General features: G+C 36.0%; 1 protein-coding gene across 3 annotated transcripts in view; it reads right to left on the reverse strand.

Annotated features, from left to right (window-relative positions):
- Window positions 1–19,276, reverse strand: part of DTNBP1 (dystrobrevin binding protein 1) — a 122,886-nt gene that overhangs the window by 95,487 nt on the left and 8,123 nt on the right. For 2 of the 3 annotated variants that reach the window (XM_021696943.2, XM_044917345.1), the window contains exons 2-4: window positions 19,088–19,141; window positions 18,279–18,329; window positions 9,302–9,362 (exon numbers count right to left, since the gene is read on the reverse strand). In XM_021696943.2, the coding sequence (XP_021552618.2) occupies window positions 9,302–9,362; window positions 18,279–18,329; window positions 19,088–19,141 (166 nt within the window). The remainder of the gene's footprint in view (window positions 1–9,301; window positions 9,363–18,278; window positions 18,330–19,087; window positions 19,142–19,276) is intronic. The other variant, XM_044917344.1, reaches the window with a different exon arrangement.

Below are 19,276 nucleotides of genomic sequence, written 5' to 3' on the forward strand. Positions count from 1 at the left end.
GCTGTGCAATAATAAGGAAATTAAGGCTTGACACAAGGATCTGCATTCATAAAATTCATCTGTACAAACTTCTGCTGACCACTCCCTGTCTGCCAGGCACTGTTTAGGCTATGGAGATGTAATGGTGAATGAAACAAAACAAATCCTGCCCACTTCGTGTTTATAGCCTCGCAGCAGTCTCCCAAATTCTCTTAGCTTCAGTTTTTAAACTCTAAAAAAGAAAAAATAATTCCTATATCACAAGGGCTGATTTGAGGATAAATAAAATCTATTTTTCCTGATATATATATTTTTTTATAAAGTCAGTTAAATCTTAACTACCCTGGTTAATTAGGTTAATTAGAAAAATCAAGAACAATTTTTTGATATTAACCATTTCTTACTGAAAATTAAAGTGCAATATCAGTATTATAACAACTGCAATCTAGTTCATGACTTCCACAAAACTGAAAATTATACTCTCAATACAGGATAGAAGAAGCATACACAGAAAAATAAAAGAATACATTAAAATGCCATTTTTATTTAAAAGAATGAGAGAATGAATGGATTCTCAGAATCACTATTGATAATTATGCAATAATACTAAAAACATTTTGAGCATTTTCTATGTGCCAAGCCCTGTGCTAAGCAATTTATATATATTATCTTGTTTAGACCACTTCTACCACCTCCATTTTACAGATGAAGACCCTAAGGTGTAATGAAGTTATGTCTCTTTCCCAAGGGCCACAGTGGAGTGACATCAATCCCACGGAATTTGACACTCAAGTCCAGGCCCTCAATCAGTATTCTAGGGACTGTGCTACAGGGGTGTGTGAAAGGAAGAAGTGAGAAGCTAGCAGAAAAAAACGTTCTAAAACACTATACTTAAACTTTACTTAATAAGAAATGATCTATCACAAAAAGGCCAATTTTTCCGCCTCTAAACAAACAATTGTGAATAAAGCCAGCAAACACCAGGAAATCAAATTTAAGCAGTTAAGACAAACCCACAGCGCTTCATTCCAAAATTCCTTCTAGTGGACACTGCAGCAGGAGCATGAAGACAAAAGAAGCTGAATACCAAACTCAACAGTTCAATGCTTTGGGGTACTTAATTTCATGTGATTTCCAAACAACTTCGTATGGTAAGCAGGGTAGGTGTTGTTATGCCATTTTATAGACGGGGAAACTAACAACAGAGAAACTAAGTTAAATGCTAGAACTCATACAGGAATTCAGCAAAGTGGCAGGGTATAAAATGAATGCACAGAAATCAGTTGCATTTCTATACACTAACAATGAGACAGAAGAAAGAGAAATAAGGAATTGATCCCATTTACAATTGCACCACACACCATAAGATACCTAGGAATAAACTTAACCAAAGAGGCAAAGGATCTGTACTCTGAAAACTATAGAACACTCATCAAAGAAATTGAAGAAGAAAAAAGAAATGGAAAAATGTTCTATGTTCATGGATTGAAAGAACAAATATTGTTGAAATGTCTATGCTACCCAGAGCAATCTATACATTCAATGCAATCCCTATCAAAATACCATCAACATTTTTCACTGGAACAAATAATCCTAAATTTGTATGGAACCAGAAAGGATCCTGAATAGCCAAAGTAAAGTTGAAAAAGAAAACCAAAGCTGGAGGCATCACAGTTCTGGACTTCCAGCTCTATTACAAAGCTGTCATCAAGACAGTATGGTACTGGCACAAAAACAGACACATAGATCAATGGAATAGAATAGAGAGCCCAGAAATGGACCCTCAACTCTATGGTCAACTCATCTTCAACAAAGCAGGAAAGAATGTACAATGGAAAAAAGACAGTCTCTTCAACAAATGGTGTTGGGAAAATTGGATAGCCACATGCAGAAGAATGAAACTGGACCATTTCCTTACACCATACACAAAAATAGACTCAAAATGGATGAAAGACCTAAATGTGAGACAGGAATTCATCAAAATCCTTGGGAACACAGGCAGCAACCTATGACCTCGGCCTCGGTAACTTCTTGCTAGACACATCTCCAAAGGCAAGGGAAACAAAGGCAAAAATGAACTACTGGGACTTCATCGAGATAAATAGCTTTTGCACAGCAAAGGAAACAGTCAACAAAACCAAAAGACAACCGACAGAATGGGAGAAGATATTTGCAAATGACATATCAGATAAAGGGCTGTATCCAAAATCTATAAAGAACTTACCAAACTCAACATCCAAAGAACAAATAATCCAGTCAAGAAATGGGCAGAAGACATGAACAGACATTTCTGCAAAGACGACATCCAAATGGCCAACAGACACATGAAAAAGTGCTCAACATCGCTCGGCATCAGGGAAATCCAAATCAAAACCTCAACAAGATACCACCTCACGCCAGGCAGAATGGCAAAAATTAACAAATCAGGAAACGACAGATGTTGGCAAGAACGCAGAGAAAGGGGAACCCTCCTCAACTGTTGGTGGGAATGCAAGCTGGTGCAGCCACTCTGGAAAACAGTATGGAAGTCCCTAAAAAAGTTGAAAATAGAGCTACCCTATGACCCAGCAATTACACTACTAGGTGTTTACCCCAAAGATACAAATGTAGTGATCCAAAGGGGTACGTGCATCCTGGTGTTTACAGCAGCAATGTCCACAATAGCCAAACTATGGAAAGAGCCCAGATGTCCACTGACAGATGAACAGATAAAGATATGGTATATAAATACAATGGAATATTACGCAGCCATCAAAAAAATGAAATCTTGCCATTTGCAACAACATGGATGGAACTAGAGAGTATTATGCTAAGTGAAACACATCAGAGAAAGACAATTATCATATGATCTCACTCATGTGGAATTTAAGAAACAAAACAGAGGATCGTAGGGGAAGGGAGGAAAAAGTAAAACAAGATGAAATCAGAGAGGGAGACAAACCATAAGACTCTTAATCATAGGAAACAAACTGAGGGCTGCTGGAGGGGAGGGGTTGGGAGCATGGGGTAACTCGGTGACGGGCATTAAGGAGGGCATGTGACGTAATGAGCATTCAGTGTTATATGGAAGTGATGAATCACTGAACTCTACCTCTGAAACTATCAGTACACTATGTTAATTGAATTTAAACAAAAAACAAATTTTTTAAAAAGCTTTATTCACATACGTGTGTGTGTGCACACACAAGAGAGAGAGAGCGCTCACGAGTGGGCACACTAGCCAGCATGTGCACGCTGGGGGAAGGGGCTGAAGGAGAGGGAGAGGGAAAGAGGGTCTTAAGCAAATTCCACGCTGAGCATGGAGCCCGATGCAGGCTTGATCTGACAGGCAGCAACCTCAGGACCCTGAGATCACAACCTGAGCTGAAACCAAGAGTCAGACGCTTAACCAACTGTGCTACCCAGGCGTCCCTAAATTTTCATTTTAAAGCTGAGTACTGTATTTCTGGAAAGCAACAGAGGCACTTTTGATCAGATGTGGATCTTAAAATAACTCTATCAGTAAATTTAAGATCCCCAAATAGCATAAACTCAACAACATATCTTACAGGAAATTCTTTCTCCTATATATTTTATTATAAAATACTTCTTACAATCAGAAGAATTATTTGTTAAAGCTCCTCTACAGGATACGGTCTTCATTGAACACTGTGGGACTCACCCATGCTGATTCACACAGTTGCAGTTCACTAATTTTCACCGCTGTATGGTATTTGATTTTATGAATAACACTGTAATTTATTCTGTAGATGGACTGTGTGACTGTCTAAAGTTTCAAAAAACCTGCTCAAACATTCTGGTACAAATCTCCTGGTGCACAAGTGCAAGTTTCACAAATGAGTTACAGATGCATCCGAGGTACCGCTCTCATCTGACAAGAGCGGCTCAACAGGACTGGGGTCATCAGACCACCCCCCCTAGCCACCTCTGACTTCAAGTAGCCTCATCTGTACTATGTAATAAATCCTTGGCAACATTACCAGAGGAAGTATGTGCCACACCAGTATTATCAGGGGAAAGCTTGAGAGGCAATGCTCTAGAGATATCCCCCGGAGCACAGCTGCTGTTGGAGAGGTATCTCCAACTTCAACTCCTACTTAATGCCAATGCGTGTTTTCTTTTTTTTTTTAATTTTAAAAAAGATTTTATTTATTTGACAGAGAGAGAGAGAGAGAGCATGAGTAGGGGGAGTGGCAGGCAGAGGGAGAGGGAGAAGCAGGCTCCCCGCTGAGCAGGGAACCCGAAGCGGGACTTGATCCCAGGACCCTAGAATCATGACCTGAGCCGAAGGCAGACGCTTAACCGAGCCAGCCAGGTGCCCCACCAATATGTTTTCTAATGCAATTGTGGCAATGGACGAAACTCCCTGGTTCTAGTTGCTCCTCATCAGGTTTCTTCCCAGGGAAGAAACCAAAACTGTCCTCTGCAAATAAGGACCATCCGCACAGAAACTCAAGTCTTAAATTTCTGATAATCTAACAAGTATAAATTGGTGGTTTCAACGTGTATTTCTTTGATTTCTAATCATCTTGAAGCACATTTTCATGTTTATTGGCCATTCCTATTTTTTCTTCTGTAAAATGCCTGGTCATATCTTTTGCTCACTTCTGTACTGGATTACTGCCCTCTTTTTATTGGTTTGTATATGCTGTTCATATTTTCTGAACACTTGTGTCCTCTGTTTTATCAGTTGCTTAACTTTTTCGTGGTGTCGTTTAATGAGTAGAAGCCCTGATAAAAACTATTAATATATATTTTTTTCTTTCTTAAAAGATTTTATTATTTATTTGACAGAGAGAGACACGGCCAGAGAAGGAACACTAGCAGGGGGAGTGGGAGAGGGAGAAGCAGGCTTCCTGCGGAGCAGGGAGCCCGATGTGGGGCTCGATCCCAGGACCCCGGGACCATGACCTGAGCCGAAGGCAGACGCTTAACGACTGAGCCACCCAGGCGCCCCAAAAACTATTAATATTTTTGACTGGTGCTTTTAATGCCTTCCTTTAAGAAATCTTTCTCTACTCTGAGGTCTTAAAGGTCTTCTACTACTGTTTCCCAAAAGATGTAATTTCCCTTTCACATTCAACTCTGATGGAGCCAAAATGTGAATCAAGTTCATCTACTCTTATTCAACATTATACTGGAGGTTCTACCCAGTGTACAAAGACATGATGAAGAGATGGAAGTTGTACACGTTGGGAGGGAAGAAATTAAAACCTACCATCTACACAAAAGAATTCCCACACCCAAATACAAATTATTAGAAAAGAGGATTTAGGGGCTCCTGGGTGGCTCAGTTGGTTAAGTGTCTGCCTTAAGCTCAGGTCATGATCCTGGGGTCCTGGGATCGAGCTCCAAGTCGGGCTCCCTACTCAGCTGGGAGCCTGCTTCTCCCTCTCCCTCTCCCCCTCTCTCTCAAGTAGATAAATAAAATCTTAAAAAAAGAAAGAAAAGAAAGAAAAGAGTATTTAGTAAGATGGTTGAATATGGGATCAATGCACTCCAAGTCAAATACTGCAGGTTTTGGTAGGTATCAGGACAAAGAAGTTACCCTCTACAAAAACCTGCTAAATCATTTTACTCTAAATAGATGCTTAATGTTATTAAATTTCTACATTTGATTATATTATGTTGTACAACTGGTCCACTGTATTTTCTGCGTCTGACGATCATATATTTTTCTCCTTTAATATGGTAATGCAGTCAACTGCATTTAAAAAACCTCTAAGGTAGGGGTGCCTGGGTGGCTCAGTCAGTTAAGTGTTCAACTCTTGATTTGGGCTCAGGTCATGATCTCAGGGTCATGAGACTGAGCCCTAAGTCAGGCTCTATGCTGGGTATGGAGCCTAAGATTCTCTCTGCTCCCCCCCCGCCCTTCTCTCTCTCTTAAAAAAAAAAATCTCTAATGTCAACTTTTCAATCCTGGAATAAACCTAGTATATAGTATTTTGTTTTTTATGCACTGCTGGGTTTGCCAACACAACCATACACCGCAGAATGTCTCCTTGGCAGAATGCCTTCTATCATCCAGCACTCACAGGACATACACATAACAATACAAAGTTCTGGCTAATATTTATATAAGAAAACTTTATATTTAAGCTTGATACACATTTTAAAACAATGTGAAAGAAGATTCTCAAATTATATTTCAAATACAATTGTCAGCATATCACAATCACGAGACAGTATGAGGAGCACCTCCATAAAGGAGATGCAGGCCTTGCGTGTTGCTAGTGTTGAGGGGCCCCATTACTGCACATAAGCAACTGTTTATTATAAACGTTCAAGGTTTGGTAATCAGAAAACTATGCCTTGAGCATTTTACACCCTAACAGATTGCTACTCACATGTAGACATTTTGCTGGTTTTAAATATGCTTAGGCAAGTTGGTTGAGGGTTTGGGTTACATTATACCTAGATGAGCCAGATATTTACTTGTGACTTGAGAATAAAACTCATAACACAAGTTAGGTGAGAGATGACGACTTTATTTTGTTTATAATTTTTATATCTATATTCATGAATGAGACTGGACTTCGATGTCACTTTCTCATACTTCCCTTGTTGGGTTTCATTATGAGCTGGGCACAGTTTCCTCTTTTCTCATTTGCTGCAAAAGTCTATCTAACACTGAAATGGTGGATTCCCTGAAAGTCTGATAGTACTCTCCTATCTAACTCTGCAGACCTGGTGCTTTCTTAAGCAGAAAAAAAATTTTAATCACTAACTATAATTTCTTTAGTGACCATAATACTATTTAGGATTTGAATTGCTTCTAGAATTGGTTTTGGTAAAAATTTCTAGGATTTTTGCCATTTCATCTAACTTTCCAAATTTGTCAGAATTGTTCATAAACTCTTAATCTTGCTCTGTGTGGTAACTGGTTACATTCCCTTCAATTCTTAAATTTTTCAATACTTTTCCTTCTTTGAGCCATAAATATTCATAATATTTTTTATTTCCAAACATACGGAGTCTTGTTTTCCTGAATTGACTTTCAGCTTCATTTGCAGTGAGATCAGAGAATATTCTGTATGACTTCACTTACATGAAACTTGTTGAGGATTGCTTTTTGCCTCAGTACCTGGTCAATTTTTACGTGTTCCAAAAATATGCTTTAAGGAAACTGTATTTTATATTTGCTGGGACGGTTTTCTAGATTTGTCCATCCAGTGAAGTCTGTTAATCACATTATTTAAATCTCCTATATCCATACTTATTTTACCTGTTTTTTTTTTTCCCTCTCAATTAAAAGGAAGGTATTAAAATTCTCCCATTTTTTTTTTTTTTTTTTTTTTTTTTTTTTTTTTTTTTAAGATTTTATTTATTTATTTGACAGAGAGAGAAACAGCGAGAGAGGAAACACAAGCAAGGGGAGTGGGAGAGGGAGAAGCAGGCTTCCTGCAGAGCAGGGAGTCCGATGCGGGGCTCGATCCCAGGACCCTGGGATCATGACCTGAGCCGAAGGCAGACGCTTAACGGCTGAGCCACTCAGGCGCCCCAAAATTCTCCCATTTTGATTATGGATTTATCTGTTTTTTCCTTGTAATTCTATTTGTCTTTTGTATATTGATCTTCTCCTACATTGTCTTTCCCTCATTCTTTCTAGAATGTTTATTAGATAAGTTGACCCATATGAAACTCTAACTTTACAGATCAAAATTAGACTAATATTGGTCATCTCATTTGGTTCAACCTCAAGATCTTCTAGAACTATTCTCTATTAACTCGTCTTTCATATTTTCCACTTATCTCAGAGATTCCTTCTACATCACTCTGTTCTTTCTTCATTTGTATATAATTGCTGTTGAAGCACACCCTTGGGGGGTTTTTAATGTCAGTGAATTTCTAAAGTCATGTTTGATAAAATCTTATTCCTACTCATTTTTTAATCCATCTTTTATCTCTATAAAAGTTTTAAAAGACTTTGCATTTACCTATTTAATAGTCTGTATCCAATGGTGCAATACCTAATGTCCTTTGTAGGTCTAAATTTTACTCTTTGGTTCTGGTGCCTCTCAAACTTTTGATAATATATTCCTTTGTGTGTTTGCTAATTTTTTTTAGAGGGGTGGTAGAAAATTAATCGGTAGAAATACTGAGGGGCCCAGGTTTACACAGTTTTATCCATGTAGCATTTGTGTTTGTTTCTGCTGGGTGTCAAAGAACAAAGTCACCTGTGGTCCTTTCATTCTCGGTCGTGCAGGAAGTATAAATTTGAGCCCCACACTGAAATGAGGCCAAGGCGACAGTAATAAATCTAGAAAGGGGACTGTATTTATTCCAAGTTGTTATGAAGATAGAGAGGTTTCCGTGTTGCCTCTTTTTATAGACAGGGAGCTTTTCCTTCCTACCTTCACCTTTCACTGAGGGATGCAGCTACTTCAAAGATTCAAGAGCTCTGTGCAGAAGACTCAGATCCAGTTCCCCACAAAGTCTCCTTTCTCCATAAATCCTGAAAGCTTTTATTTTAGTATTTTACCCCAGCTTCCACAGGACTTTTTAAACCACTCTGATTTCAGTTCCCTGTTCTTTTTTTTTTGGCCCTTTAGGATCTCCCTTAGTTTTTGTGAGCCTAATGTATTAAATAATTTTTAAAAAATCTACCCAGCATTTAAGTGTTTTATAGCTACAGAGCTTTTCAAAGTACCTGGTCTGCCTTACTACCAGAAACTTTCATTCCCCGTTTTCAGTAATTTCTAAGAGAAACACTAATGTCTATCTTTAATCACATGTATTACTCTACTCTATGTAACTGTTAGAGCTTCACTAATTTAGGTAAGTGATAAAGAAAGTCAGTTTAAATTCATTAAAAGTCAGAATCACATAAGTATTTTTAGAGAGAAGGAAGTTTGATTGACATCAATAGCACAGAGTATTTGATCTTGGCTAATAAAGGTTTCAGTACATGTACCGAATACTTTTAATTACAAGTCACTTTTATTCATTATACATTCTACACATACTGCTAAAAAATAGTTTGCTCTTCTGAGTGAACTGAGGATGACCCCTGAAACATTTACATTTATTTGTTAAGCAAATTAATGATTTTAGGCATCTCAAATTCAAAACATTATACCTAGATGAGCCAGATATTTACTTGTGACTTGAGAATAAAACTCATAAACTCTTTAATCTTAGGCTTAGTTTAGAGAAATTACAAAAATGTAATTAAGGGAGCTTCATAATCAACTACTAAATTCAACTGCAGATATCCTGTAAAATATTTTAATGTAGTCCCAAATGTAATTCCTTAAAAACTAGCCGTTAGCACTGCAAACAGATATTGTTCCCACAAGTATAAGATTAGCCAGTTCTTTACCTCTCCAGCACTTGCACATTCCTTGGCTCTTCTGTGAAGTGCAGCCCATGTATCTTCATACCTAAAAAAAGCAAAAAATAATTCAAAATGCAAACCACACATTAAAAAAAAAATACCATCTAAAACTGAACCTGGAACATCCTATGGTGCCCTAAGGAAAAAAAAAAAAACAACTCAAAAATAATGGGGACATGTCACGAGGACATAGGAGAAACTTGAAGAGGCTTCCAATGGCCAAACCTGGGACAATCTGAGCAACAAAATAAATAATGGTAGTGATGGGTTATAACTCAAGGGCTAAAACAAACATCCACGAGTTCATAGTGATTTAAATAAACAACTGAACAAATGAATGGGGGAGAAGGGGGGAATTCTATAGAATTCCAATTAATAATTGTAGAAAAATGATTAAAATATCACCACTTGGTAAACACGACAATAATTGTTTCAGGCAAGAATTCTAACGGATGCTAAAATTAGTGAGGGAAATTATGAAGAGAAACAACGTATTTATTACATAGTTTCAAAATATCTCCTAAATTAAAAAGGGGGAAACAGTACAGCAGTGTAGAAACCAGGCAGACACTTCCCTAACCACGTGATTCACAGTAATGAAACATATATAAACATCATGTGTCTATTAATGTGATGCCCTGAGGACACACCATTGCCCTTCTGGTATTCTTGCCAAAAAAAACACTGTCTTTAATCATGAGGGGGGGAAAAAGGCATGTAAACCTAAATTGAGGGGCATTTTGCAAAATAATAATACGAAAATAACAAAAAGTACTCTTCAAAAGTGTCAAGGTTATAAATAACAAAGACTCAGGAACTGTTCCAGATTAACGGAAATGAAGGAGGTACGGTGACTAAATATAACCTATGATTCTAGATTGGATCCTGGTCCCAAAATAAGGACATTAATGGGATAGCTGATGAAATCTGAATGAGGTCTGTAGGTTATGGAGCAGGGTTAATTTCCTGGTTTTCGTAATTGTACTCTTACACAAAATCTTCAAAATATGCAAAGCAATAATTGACAGAACTGAAGGGAGAAATAAACCGTTCTCCAATAACCGAGACTTCATACCCCACTCTCAATAATGAATGGTTAAAATGACCAGACAAAAGATAAACAAGAAAGGACCTGAACACCATAACACAATAAACCAACTAGATAGAAGAGATATCTACAGAACACTCTACCCAACAACAGCAGAATACACATTCTTCTCAAGTGCACATGGGAGATTTTCCAGGATAGATCATCTGCTGGGCCACAAATTAACTCGCAGATTTTTTTAAAGGGGGTAAATGAGAAATCTCTGAACCTTTTGCTCAATTTTGCTAACCTAAGCGTGATCTAAAAAAGTCTATATATTTATATGAGATACATATTTATATATGTTATGAGATAGATATCATACGAAGTATCTTTTCTGACCACAATGGGATGAAGTTTGAAATCAACAACAAAAGGAAAACTGGAAAATTCACAAATCTGTGGAAATTAAACAAATACTTTGAAATAATCAATGGATCAAAGAAAAAAATAAGGGTAATCAGAGAATATTAAGAGATGAATGAAAATAAAACCACAACATACCAAAACTCATGGGACTCAGGAAAACAGGGCTTTGAGTGAAATTTGTAACTATAAACGCCTTACATTTAAACAGAAGAAAGATCTCAAATCAACAGCCTAACTTCACAACTTAAGGAAGTAGAAAAAGAACAAACTGAACGCAAAGCTAGCAGAAGGAAGAAAAAAATAAACATTAGGGCAGATAAATAAAATAGAATATAAATATATTGGGAAAATCAATGAAACCAAAAATTGGTTCTTCAGAAAGACTAACAAAATTAAGTCTTTAAGTGGACTAAGGAAAAAAAAGAGAAGACTCAAAATTAGAAACAGAAGTGGGGACATTACCAATTTTACAGGAATAAAAATGATTATGAGAGTACTATGAGTAACTGTACACCAAAAAATTAGATATCTAGATGAAACAGACAAATTCCGGGGCACCTGGGTGGCTCAGTTGGGTGGGCGTCTGCCTTCGGCTCAGGTCATGATCTCAGGGTCCTGGGATCATGCTCTACTTCGGGCTCCCTGCTCAGCAGGGAGTCTGCTTCTCCCCCTCCCTATCTTCTGTCCCTCCCCGACCAACTTGTGCTCACGTGCATGCTCTCTAAATGAATAAATAAAATCTTCAAAAAATAATAATAATAATAAAAACCAGACAAATTCCTAGAAAAAGAAAACCTACCAAGACTGAATCCCAAAGAAATTGAAAATCTGATAACTAGTAAGGAGACTGCATCTGTCATTGAAAATCTCACTCCTGAACAATAATGAATCAAAGAAGAAACTAAACAGGAAATAAAAATGTATCTTGAAACAAATGAAAATGGAAATACAACATACCAAAACTTACGGAATACAGTTTTAAAAGGGAAGTTCATAACAAATGCCTACGTTAAGAAGAAAGATCCCAAATAAACAACCTAACTACACTTTAAGAAACTAGGGAAAAAAAAACAACAACTGAGGCCAACATTAGCAGAAGGAAGGAAATAATAAAGATTAGAGAAAAAATAAATGAAATGGAGAACAGGAAAACAATAGAAAAGATTAACCAAACTAAAAGTTGATTCTTTGAAAAGACAAACACAATTGACAAAACTTTAGCTAGACTAACCACAGAAAAAAAGACAGAGGACCCAAATCAAAATTATAAATGGAAAAGAAGACATTATAATTGACACCACAAAAATACAAAGGATCGTAACAGGCTGTTATGAACAACTATACACCAACAAACTGGACAACCTAGAGGAAACGGCAAAATTCTTAGAAACATACAGACTACCAAAATGGAATTAGGAAGAAACAAAAAGTTTGAATAGCAATTACCACTAAGGAGATTGAATCAGTAATCAAAAATCTCCCAATGAAGGAAAGCCCAGGATGAGATGCCTTCACTGGTGAATTTTACTACACATTTCAAGAAGAATTAATGACAATCATTCTCAAACTCTTCCAAAAAATGAAGAGGAACACTCCCAAACTCATTTTAGGAGGCTAGCAGACTCTGCAACCAAAGCCAGTAAAGGACAATATCAGAAAACTACAGACCAATATTCCTGATGAATATAGATGCAAAAACTCTCAATAAAATACTAGCAAGTCAAATTCAGCAGCACATTAAAAGAATCATTCACCATGATCAAGAGGGATTTACATCTGGGATGAAAGGATGGTTCAACATCTGTAAATCAATGTGATACACCACATTTATAGAAAGACCAAAAAAAAAGTCCTAGGAGAGAAAAGGCATCTAACAAAATTCAACATCTGCTCATAATAAAAAAATCTTAAGTATAAAAGGAGCATAACTCAACATAATAAAAGCCTTATTTATATAAGCTCATGGCTAACACCATACTCAATGGTGAAACGTTGAAAGTTTTTCTGCTGCCCAAACTCACCACTCCTTTTTTTTTTTTTTAGATTTTATTTATTTATTTGACAGAGAGAGACACAGTGAGAGAGGGAACACAAGCAGGGGGAGTGGGAGGGGGAGAAGCAGGCCTCCTGCTGAGCAGGGAGCCCAATGTGGGGCTTGATCCCAGGACCCTGGGATCATGACCTGAGCTGAAGGCAGATGCTTAACAACGGAGCCACCCAGGCGCCCCCCAGTCTCACCACTCCTACTCAACACAGTACTAAGAACTCCTTGCCAGAGCAATCAGACAAGAAAATGAAATAAAAGGCATCAGAAATGGAAAGGAAGTAGAATTGTCTCTATCTGCAGATGACATAATTTTATACATAGAAAATCCTGAAGACTCCACAAAAAAAACCTGTTAGATCTAATCAACAAACACAGTAAAGTTGAAGGAAACAAAATTAACATACAAAAATCGGTAGCATGTCTATAAACTAACAATAAATTATGTGAAAAATAAAACAATCCCATTTACAATAGCATTGAAAACAATAAAATAGTTGGGAATCACCTTAACCCAGAAGGGGAAAGATCTCTACTCTGAAAGTTGTAAGACAATGATTTAAGAAATTGAAGATGAAAAATAAATGGAAAGGTATCCCACATTCATGGACTGGAAGAATATTGTTAAAACATCAATATTACCAAAAGCCATCCATATATTCAATGCAATCCCTATGAAGATTCCAATGGCTTTTTTTTCTTTTTTAACGGAAGTATAAAAAGCCATCTAAAATTTATATGGAACTGCAAAGACCCCAAATAGCCAAAGCAATCCTAATAAACAAGAATAAAGAGTGAGGCATCACATTTCCAGATTTCAAGCTACACTACAGAGCTACAGTAATCCAAACAGCATGGAACTGGCATAAAAATGAATAGATCAATGGAACAGAATAGAAAGTCTAGAATAACCCAAGCATATGTGGTCAACTAATATTTGACAAGGGAGCCAAGAATACTCAATGGAAAAGACAGTCTCTTCAATAAATGGTTCTGGGAAAATGGGATATTCACATGTAAAATAATGGAACTATGCCCCTATCTTATACCTCTCCCCAAAATTAAGTCAAACTGGATTAAAGACTTAAATGTAAGACCTGAAACCATTAAATTCCTAGAAGAAAACAGGTAAAAAGTTCCATGACATGGGTCTTGGCAATGATTTTTTGGACATGACACCTAAAGAACAAGCAACAAAAAGAAGTGGGACTATATCAAATTAAAAAGCTTCTGCAGAGCAAAAGAAGTAACAAAGTGAAAAGAGACTAAAGAATGGGAAAAAAATATCTGCAAACCACGCATCTGATAAAAGGATAATATCCCAAATATATAAGGAACATATACAATTCAATATCAAAAAAACCCCCCAAATAATCCAATTTTTAAAAATGTACAAAAGACCTCACTACACGGTTCCCCAAAGATAGATGAATGGCCAACAGGTATATGAAAAGATGCTCAACATCCTAATTATTGTGGAAATGCAAATCATCAAAACCACAATGAACTATACCACCTCCCACCTGTTAAAATGGCCATCATTAAAAAGATGTAACAAATGCTGGTGAGGATGTTGAGAAAAAGGAACCCTTGGTGCACCGTTGGTGGGACTGTAAACAAGTATAGACACTATGGAAAACATAATGGAGGATCCTTAAAAAATTAAAAACAGAACTACCATATGATCCAGCAATCCCACTTCCAGGTAGTTAACCAAAGGAAACAAAAACACTAACTCAAAAAGGTATCTGCACTCTGATGTTCACAGCAGCATTATTTATAATAGTCAAGACACAGAAACAACTTAGGCATCCACTGATGGATGAATAGTGCATATATACAATATATACAATGGAATATCATTCAACCACAAAAAATGAGGAAATCTTGCCATTTGTGGCAACATGGATGGACTTTTGAGGGTATTATGCTAAGTGAAATACATCAGAAAGAGAAAGACAAATACTCTGTGATCTCACCTATATGTGGAATAAAAAAAAAAAAAATCCAAATTCAGAAAAAGAGATCAGATGTGTGGTTACCAGAGGCAGAGAGCGCAGGGAGAGGGTACTGGAGGAAGGTGGTCAGAAGGTATAAACTTCCAGTTATAAGGTAAGTACTAAGAATGTAATGTACAACACGATGACTACAGTAACACTGTTGTATGACATGAAAGCTGTTAAGAATTCTCATCACAGGAAAAAATTTTTGTTTTTGCTCTTTTTGTTTTATCTCCATGAGATGATAAATGCTAACTTACTGTGATCATTTCACAATACATGTAAATCAAACAACTATACTGTACACCTTAAACGTATACAGTGACATACCTCAATTATATCTTAATAAAACTGGAAAAAAATTTTTTAAAAACCTCCCCAAAAAAGAAAAGCCTGGGTCCTAATGGCTGCACTGATGAATTCTGCCAAACATTAAAAAAACAACGGTCTCAAATTCTTCAAAAAAACCGGAGGAGGGAACATTCCCTAATTCATTCTAGGCCAGCATTGCCCTGATACCTAAGCCAAAGACACAGACCAAGAAAACTACAGACCAATATCCTTTATGAACGCTGATGTAAAAATCCTCAATAAAATATAGCAAACTGAATTCAGCAGCATATTCAAAGGATATATACCATGACCTATCAGATTTTTTTCTAGAATTCAAGAATGATTTCACATATGAAAACCAATCAATGTAATATAACCACATTAACAAAATGAAGGGGAAAAACACATAATTTCAATTGATGCTGAAAAAGCATTTGACAAAACTCAACATACTTTCATAAACTCAGATAAAAACTCAAAAAACAAGGAATAAAAGGAAACTATGTCAACATAATAAAAACCATTTATAAAAAACCCACAGCTAACATCATACTTGGTGGCAAAAGATTGAAAGCTTCTCCTCTCAGATCAGAAACAAAGATGCCTGCTTTTGCTAATTCTATTCAACATAGTACTGGAAGATCTAACCAGAGCAATTAAGCAAGTAAAAGAAAGAAAAGGTATCAAACTGGAAAGAAAGAAGTAAAATTATGTTTACCAGTGATATAATCTTACATGTAGAAAAGCCTAGGGATTCCACAGAAACAAACCCTGTTAGAACTAATAAACAAATTCAGCAAAGGAGCAGAATATAAAATCAACACACAAAGTCAGTTGTATTTTCATATACTAACAATGAAAATTCAAAAAAGAAATTTAAAAACTCCATTTATAAAAGCATTAAAGAAATTTAGGATTTAACAAAGATGAAAGACTAGAAAACTACAAAACTGCTGAAAGAAATTAAAGAAGACGTAAATAAATAGAAAGATACCCCATATTCATGGATTGGAAGACTAATATCATTGAGATGTTGTCAATAATACACAAGTATAATACACAAGTAATCTATAAATATTTAATGCCATCTCTATCAAAATTCCAATGACTTATTTTGTAGAAGCAGAAAAAAAAAATCCATCTACCAAAATGCACACTTAAAAATGGTTAAGATGGTAAATTTCATGTTATATGTATTTTGTCACAATTTTTAACAATTAAAAACATTGTAATTCAGAGATCTGCTATTTAAAATGGTCTTTCCTCCACTTAATATTAGTTCCAAAGAGAAAAAAACTGTGTTTCAGGGCAATGAACGGACATATTATAGACATCTTCCTATGGTTGTAAATTTTCATGTTAAGTCCCACAGTGCACCCCATTTCAAACAACTACCAAACATGAAAGTCTACCCATCTAAATCTTTCAATGAAGTCCATTCAACTAAATCACTAGATTAAAAAAAATAATGATAAAATGTAAAGAGTACACCACTGATCTTTACCATACCTTCTTTCATGTTCACTTACGCTCTTCACTCAACAAAACCAAGCAGGAAACTGGTATCAAATTAAGCACTTTTCATTTCAAAAAAGAAAAAAAAATCTCTAGATTTAGCAACCATAAGAAGAAAGCCAGGAAAGAGCTAGAAAAGAAAAAGCAAACTGTGGGCATAGGTGACCGTGTCATCATAAATGCAGCTCTATCTTCTCCTGCACACATCTTCAGCACGGATCTGTCAGAGGGCTCACTATTAAGCTCAGAACTGCATATGACATACTTAAGCTATATATTTTTATAACAGCTACATTGAGGTAATTCGCATACCATAAAATACACCCCTTTAAAGTGTCTCATTCAGTAGTTTCTAGTATATTCAGAGTTGGGCAACTATCACTACCACCTAATTCCAAATCATTGTCATCACCCCAAAGTGAAAGCCCATACTCATTCCCCTCTCTCCTCCAATCTGTGGCAACCACTCATCTACTTTCCATCTCTATGGATTTGCCTATTCTAGACATTTCACAGAATGGAATCATGTGTTGGGTTTTGGGGTGTCATCCACCTTGTAGCACGCACCAGTGTTCCGTTCCTTTCTGTGGCTGAATATATACTCATCAGTTGGTGAATACTGGTGTGGTTTCTACTTTTTGGCTTCTGTGAATAATGCTGCTATGCACATTTGTGTACAAGTTTCCATGTGGACGTATGTTTTCAATTCTCTTGGTGTGAAATTGCCAGGTCACACAGTAATTCTACATTTAACTTTTTAAGAAACCACCAAACTGTTTCCCACAGCAGCTGCACCATTTTATGTCCCTACTAACTGCAAAAGGGTGTTATTTCTCCATGTGCTCAACGCTTATTATCTTTGTTTTTGACTACAGCCAGACTAGAGGGTGTGAAGTGGTATCTCACTGTGGTCTCGATCAGCATCCACAAATGGTGTTGAGCATCTTTTCATGTGACTATTGGCTATTTATATCTTCTTGAGAGAAATATCTATTCAAAGCCTTTGTCTATTCTTCACTGGGTCTTTTTATCGCTGAGTTATAAAAGTTCTTTATATACTCTAGATTCAAGTCCCTCGGCAGAAAAATGATTTGCAAATAATTTTCTCCCATTCTGTGGATTGCTGTTCCACTTGCTTGATGGGTTCTGTGAAGTACAGAGGTTTTTAATTTTAATAGAGTCCAATTTATTCTTTTCTTTTGTTGCTTATGCTTTTGTTGCCACATGGAAGAAAATCATGTATTTTAATACTAATCTGCATGCCAATAGGAGGGGAGTAGAAAAGAAAGGGCATAAAATTAAAAATCAAAGAGAACTATCAAGGACTTGAATTCAAAATCAATTTTCTTGCAACAGAAAAACCATAAACATGAATACACATAATAAAGTACTGACTAGCAAATACAATAGTGATCAATCTGCTCAAAGTCTGAACGGACTTTTCATTAATCAATGAAAAGTAAAAACCCCTCAGGGAAATGAATAAATTAATAATTTCTAATCACTATGTTTAGGTAAAATTTAGTTGTTTTAAGGTTTCTACCTATAAAATTATAAAATATTTTTAGACAATCGTCAGAAGCATAATTTTCTTATTTAAATGGAAACACTTACCTGCTAAGTAATTCTAGACCAGCAGAGTACTTTGGCAAACATGGAACAGTCCTGCCAAAAAAAAAAAACAAAAACCAAAAACAAAACCACTTAATTTATTAAAATTGCTTCCAATTTAGGCCAACTTAAAAAAAGCTACATATGAGAATTTTGACACTGTCAATTGTTATGTGGAATATTTTTAAATTACTAATGACAATTTACCTAAACTTTCAGAGAAATGTATTGTTTTATTTCACAATTCAAATACTGTAATATACTATCATCCATCACTCTGCCCTACAGATTATTTTTAGCAAACACGATGAATACCTTGATAACATGCTAGATAATAAGAATTTTTTTTTAAAAAGCTCATAATCTCTAGGTTTAAAGTGAAATTTGGTCGTGTTTTACCTATTAAAAAAAAAATGAAAATGAAAAAGTTGCACAACACTGGTGTGTTTTTATATAAAACAGGTAACACAGCTCCGGAGGCTCACTTGCCAAGTACTGTTTCAGTTTTAATCTGCTTCTCAATAATGCAGGACTTTTACTTTGTGCTTAATATACAAAATGATTAACTGTGATCAAACAATAACCACTGGTTGTCCTAGAATAAAACAACTACCCCTCACCATGTCCCTTTCAGCCATTTCATAATTTTTTCAGAAAATTTTCCAGTGTTACACAATTTATAATCAGATTGCTTTGTAGTCAAGTGCACTCAACAGATGTAAAATCCACTAAAGTAATCATACTACCATAACTAGAGCTGAACGCTATGTGAAATTTAAGTCACAGTAAATTAAAACTTAGCACAGGCTTACCTTGGTTTGCTTTTTACTTTAGCTTCTCTTGACTTGTCACTTAAAGTCTTCAGCCTATAATTCAACAATTATAAAATATCATATTTTTACAGCTTAAGAGATTTTTTTCAACCATGAATTTCACAGTTCTTAAAATTTTACATTGGATGAGCTAATTATTTTAGCAAGAATTAAGCACCTCTACAGACA

Source organism: Neomonachus schauinslandi, chromosome 8 (assembly GCF_002201575.2).
Source record: "Neomonachus schauinslandi chromosome 8, ASM220157v2, whole genome shotgun sequence".
Lineage (NCBI taxonomy): Eukaryota > Metazoa > Chordata > Mammalia > Carnivora > Phocidae > Neomonachus > Neomonachus schauinslandi.